Source organism: Cariama cristata, unplaced genomic scaffold (genome assembly GCF_000690535.1).
Source record: "Cariama cristata isolate BGI_N322 unplaced genomic scaffold, ASM69053v1 scaffold10855, whole genome shotgun sequence".
Taxonomy (NCBI): Eukaryota; Metazoa; Chordata; class Aves; order Cariamiformes; family Cariamidae; genus Cariama; species Cariama cristata.
Window position 1 is genome coordinate 1 of NW_009618121.1, and position 5,910 is coordinate 5,910.

At 47.9% G+C, this 5,910-nt stretch overlaps 1 protein-coding gene across 1 annotated transcript in view; it reads left to right on the forward strand.

Annotated features, from left to right (window-relative positions):
• Positions 1-1,412: 1,412 nt before the first annotated feature.
• The window catches only part of LOC104162089 (membralin-like), a gene marked incomplete at its 5' end in the record, with an annotated part of 5,095 nt that continues 597 nt past the window's right edge, over positions 1,413-5,910 (forward strand). The window contains 7 exons of the mRNA XM_009700735.1: positions 1,413-1,689; positions 2,041-2,141; positions 3,092-3,149; positions 3,492-3,575; positions 4,141-4,273; positions 4,690-4,789; positions 5,680-5,910. The exon at positions 5,680-5,910 is cut by the window's right edge and continues 597 nt beyond it. Coding sequence (XP_009699037.1) covers positions 1,413-1,689; positions 2,041-2,141; positions 3,092-3,149; positions 3,492-3,575; positions 4,141-4,273; positions 4,690-4,789; positions 5,680-5,910 — 984 coding nt within the window. The remainder of the gene's footprint in view (positions 1,690-2,040; positions 2,142-3,091; positions 3,150-3,491; positions 3,576-4,140; positions 4,274-4,689; positions 4,790-5,679) is intronic.

A 5,910-nucleotide genomic window follows, 5' to 3' on the forward strand; every position in this document is an offset into this window, starting at 1 on the left:
GGCAGGCAGCCAGATGTCCTGGACTGGACTGAGCAGCAGACAGGAGCTGGATTCAGGAATATACAGATTGGGATCAGAGACAGGAGAAGGAGCAGGGTCCCACAGGGATGCCAACCATGAAGGAGGAAGGCCTGACCCCTGTGGTCCCTTAACTTCGTACTTAGTATGACGTGGATGGGATGGAATACCTCGGTCAGTGGTCACCTGTCCCGTCCACACTTTCCTGCAGGTGTGACCCTTTTATGCCTTTTCACTGTGGAACATAAGAGAGCCGGCGGTGACCTTGGTTCCCACAGGGATAGGTATAAACATGGCCCTTTCTGCATACCAATCCTACCGTTACTTGGTAACAACTATAAACATCAAGCGTTATCAGTTCTGAAAGCAGACACTGAAAAACATGTAGCCAATCTCAGAAAGTCCAGTTACTTAGAAGAAACTTAAGTGAAGGAAAAATCTACTGAAAGGAGAAATGGTCCTGTTTTAGCCAAACCAGGACAGGAAGGAAGAGCCTCATGATACTGAATGTTTCAGCTCAGTGTGGAGCAGCAGCAGCAGCGCAGTGTTAGAGCCCAGCGGTGAGAGCAGTTGTGCGGGTGTCAGCGAGGATGCTGAGCAGATCTGCTCAGCGCTGTCTCAGCATACTTCTGTGCCCATCTTAGCACCAGCAGACCATTTTCCTGGAACAGCATTCTCTTCTCCTGGCATTTGCGCTATTAAAACCTGTCCAAGTCAGGAATACGGTCTCAGACCTTCTCGTGCCTGTGAACCTGATTGATCTGTAAAGAGCTGTTAGTGCAGCGATCAGACTAGACTTCGTTACTTACTCCTAATCAAACTGAAGTACAACTGGACTGGAGTATTAAGCGGTTATCCTGTATAGGTAATGGGCAGTTTCCATGTTAAATGTCTATTTACTGACCTGGGTTTTGCAATTCAGCTAGACAGATTCCTTTGTAAGTATCCTAGTAATTCACTGAAAGATTATTTGTGTTCACGCTTCCTGTTCTGCTTAGATTTGGGTTATTTTTACAAGCTGATGAGTGTTTGTACAGTAGAATGAGGTACCAGCTTCACGAGATGGAACTGAACAGTGCAGAGCCTTGGGAGGCCTTCGCCTGTCCTCCGCTGCAGGAGGGGGATGGCGAGAGTGGGCCCCAGCAGTGTCCTGCTTGGCTAAAAAGTCTTGGCCTGGCCCTCTGAGTCTTACCAGAACTTGTTTCTCTGGGCCATTAGTTGGGGTGAGCCTAGGAAGATAGACCAAGCCTAGAAGGCAAATTCCTTTTATGTCTGTGCCAACAGGGAGTATGACAGCCCTGATGTAATTCTTAAGGCCTGGTTGACGTTAGCATTTTGACGGCGTGGCGAAATTTGTCAGTATGACATTTTCCTTCCAGTCCTGCCCAACTTAGTTCTACTGCCACAGGTCCGAGTGCAGACGCAGCTCTGCTGGAAAATGTGTCCTTTTGAGTGACGAGAAGGCTGCGTCTTTGCCTTGCTGCCTGAGTGGCTTAAGCTATGAACAATCTGAATGTTCTGGGATTTTTTTTTTTGTCTTCTCGCTAGATCCTACCAGGGATCAGTGCTTTGGGGACAGGTTCAGTCGCCTATTGCTGGATGAGTTCCTGGGTTATGATGACATCCTGATGTCAAGTGTCAAAGCTTTAGCTGAAAATGAAGAAAACAAAGGTAAGGCTTGGAGGAATCTCTTTCAGCAGCTGTGCAGAGCAGTTGATGTTTTTTCTGTGAATGCATGAATATCATGTTCTGACTATTGATTAATCTCTAATGCAGGGAACAGTTCCCTGGGAACAGTAGAGCTGTTATTGTCAAGGACAAAATGAAACAGGCAGGAGAGGAGAGGTGTCTACAAACGTGATTTCCTACTGCCTTATTGCACTGCATAACAATAAGAGTGTTGCCATGAGGAGGTGTTGGCATTGATTTGCTTTAATCCTGTTTCTTTAGAAGGCACTGGAAGTTTGTTCTTAGTTTGTGGGTTAATCACACTGAGCTTGTGTGTTTGTTGTTTTTCTCCAGGTTTCCTTCGCAATGTGGTGTCTGGGGAGCACTATCGCTTTGTCAGCATGTGGATGGCTAGGACTTCGTATCTGGCAGCCTTTGTCATCATGGTCATATTTGTAAGTTGACAGGAGCTCGGCATTGCCTGGACTCTGAGCCCAGTGCTGGTCAGCGTACGTTTGATGTAACAGCACAGGCCTGAACTCTCATCTGCTTTTAAAGCTAAGCTGATGGATTATGAGGTTCTACTCTGTTTTGTTTTGTTTTAAAATGTGGATTCTTAAAGTCCTAACAGTGAAACAGAGGAGCTGAAGTAGAATGAAGTAATGGTTTTATTGTCCAAAGGGATATTCATGTCAGAGAGTCTCTAAGTGCGGTTACAACACTTGGGCTGCCAAGGCACAGGGTGCAGAAATTTGTCCTCTGAGACTTTTAAGAACAGACCTAACTAATTTGCCAGCAGTGATCAAGATAGAACTGAGTCTCCCATGATTTTGTGTGAGATGAGGTGATTACAGAAAAGTATGAGACCAGATCCCAAGTGACAACTAAGCCTGTGTTTGTTGTCTTGGGTGACTGTCTCCTTTTGTGTCTAACCGTCCACTGATGCAGCTCCTTGTACAAAAATATTGTGGCCAGTGAGAGAAGAGGAAATGAGCACTGGGTGACTGGTGTCGGAGAGGTGTTATGAGCTGCTGGGGGGAGCACAGAGGTAGGACAGGAAGAAACCCTAGTTCCAGCTCTGCTGCTGCTGTCTGGTTTGGCCCTTGCTCAAATATTCAAAATCGGTCTCTTTACAAACAAATTGCTCATTATTTCACTGCTGTAATTAAAAAAAATTAAAAAAAATTAAAAAAAAGCAAAGATTAATTGCTGTTTGTGAAGTCCTAATTATTCTTTGGGAAATCAATCTGCATAGCTCAAATTAACGAACGTGGGATACGCACAGTGTGCTGTGCAACATTGCAAGTCCAAACTTGCCTGTCCAGGCCTCTGCCGTAGTGTGATTCTGAAAGTGACTCCCTGGACCTGTGTGGCTCTAACGCTGGCTTCTGTTCTCCTATTTCAGACTCTGTCCGTTTCGATGCTGTTGCGGTACTCACACCATCAGATCTTTGTCTTCATTGGTAAGGATTTTCTAAGGGATTTAGGGTGTACTGGACACTGTGCCTGCTCCAGCACAGTGTATCCTGTATAGTGCCTGCTCCAGCACAGTGTATCGTGTATTTACTCTTGACTGTCGTTGTTTAGAAGGGTACTGCGTGTAGCTGCATGGGGAATATATCCCCCTATACCCCTATCACCATGCTTGCGAGAGCTATTCTGTCTCTTGATGAGTATTGGGATGGTGGACTTGGGGCCGTGGACTTCGCCGCATGTTGCAGTGCTCTGAATGGGAGTACTGTGGGGCTGGAGGGTTCCCCGGCCCAACGTCTACTTTGTGTCTCAACATGTTTTCCTTCTTGCAGTTGACCTGTTACAGATGCTGGAAATGAATATGACAATTGCATTCCCTGCAGCTCCCCTCCTCACCGTCATTCTGGCTCTAGTAGGTAAGGACATCAGCTCACTTCTTGTGTATGTGCAGCAGGTCGCTTTGGGAGCTATAGAAAGTATAATTCCCTGTTCTGACTTGGCCACGGCAGGTGGTTACTGTGTCTGTTCATCACAAGGTGGAAGGCTCTGGAATTTGATGGCACAGTGAGCTGCATTGTCATTCTGGGTCCCCTGGAAAAGCAGTTCATTTGGAAATGACATAAACCGAAGCTTTGTCTGGCACTTTAGTTCATGTCAGATTCACACTTCCTGTGACCACATTGCATTAGCACGATTTGAATTTAAAAAACAAACAACAAAAAAACCCTGAAATTTGTGCTGTGCAGAGCCAGCTGATCCTTTGGCCTGCATAGTGACTGTGGTCAGCAGTGAGACGTGTTTGCCCTTAGCTGCTGCTTTAAACAGAGCTGATTTGTCCTGCCATGGTCTCTGCTGCACAGTCATGCAGCCCCGGCTCTCAAATGACAGAGGATTCCCTCACGTGCCCCTTTGGGAAACCCTTTCCCGATCTGTTGTCTGTGCCCTGCAGCGTGCTGATGTCAGACACCCTCCCTCCTGTAGGTATGGAGGCCATTATGTCAGAGTTCTTCAATGACACCACGACTGCGTTTTACATCATCCTTATTGTGTGGCTGGCTGACCAGTACGATGCCATCTGTTGCCACACCAATACGAGCAAGAGGCATTGGCTCAGGTAAGAGCCGGCTGGGACCTCGTTCTCCTACCGCGCATTCTCGCTGCACGTCCCCTTCTCTGATGGGAGAACGCCCCTTCAGATCCTTTCCAGCCCCTCCAGGCAGGATGGCTTCTGCTCCTGAGAGCTGCTGTATGTCTCCTTGGGAGCTGCCCTACCTCTCACAGGGGCCGAAGTGCAATCACTTCCACGTGGGTCTCGTACCTGGGTCTCAAGAATCGTATCAGTCCTTTGCCTGCCCTTTGTTTTGCCCTGTTGAAGACCTGTTCATAGAGAGGCAATTCTAATTACCTGTTAATGGGAGTTTACGCCACCCTGTGCGAAGTCCCCTGCTCAGAATGGAGCTCGGAGTAGAAAGAAGCTCATGTTTGTCCTGTCCATTGATGTATCCTGATATTTATTGCTTCTCTGTCCAGGTTCTTCTATCTGTACCACTTTGCATTCTATGCTTACCACTATCGATTCAATGGGCAGTACAGCAGCCTGGCTCTCGTCACCTCGTGGCTCTTCATCCAGGTGAGTGGCCACCGTTTCTGCTGCATGTTGGTGCAGCCACACACGTGGAGGCAGATGCCATCGTGTGAACTCAGTCCTGGTTCTTCCACACACTTTGGAGGGTTCTGGCTGTCTGTGGTTTACACTGTTACATTGCTGATGGCTCACACTGGCTCGGCTGTTAAAACGCGAAGGAAATCAACTGCAGTTTGGGCTTTATCAAATTTCTTGTCAAGCTGGGTTTGAGTAGCAATCTTTATTTACGTAAGAGGTTGAAATAATCCCTGGTTTGGGAATGGAACAGCAGAAGGAGGCTATGGAACAGGAGGACTCTTTGGTCACTGGCTCAAATCCAGCCACGTGACTGACAATAAGCTGGTGTCATGTGGGTTTTGGAAGGTGTTAGGGAAGGGTTTCTATCCTGTCTTTCGGGAAGAAATCCCACTGAGGATCTCCCATGCAGAGGGTGAGGAGTTGGTCAGGTCCTTGCAGTGAAGATGCTGACAAGACTAGCTCCAAATCGATGTCTCGAATACCCTGGTTCAAGGAAACCTTTTGTGTGTCTCTGGCTGTTGATCCGCCCCCTTTCTCTGCCGCAGGATGGAGACGGGGAACTGAGGATGGGCCAGAGAAATACCTTTACCCTTCTTGTTCTCAGCCCTTAAAAGGGAAGGGGGCTTGTACTCCATTGCCTGGCTTCTGAGAGAAACTATAAAAGCTCTGACAGCAGCTTGCAGGAATCGTAGAAGAAGGGATAAATATTTCCAAAATTTCAGATAACTCTTGGCTATTAGAGCAGCTTGAATTCTCCAGTAACTCTTCACAGCGAGAGGAAAGCATAGTTTTCTAAGGTATGGCTAGCCTCACGTCCCAGGCCCAGTGAGTGACTCCTTTCCCTTTGCCTTCTCTAGCATTCGATGATTTACTTCTTCCATCACTACGAGCTGCCAGCCATCCTCCAGCAGATCAGGATCCAGGAGATGCTGTTGCAGAATCAGCAGGTGGGCCAGGGGACGCAGACGACGCTCCAGGACAACCTCAACAACAACACTACAGCCGCCCCCCTTGACGTGGGGAGCCGCCGACCCCACCTGCCTGCCGGACCCTCTGGGGAGCGCAGCAGACCCGACTCACTATCCCCA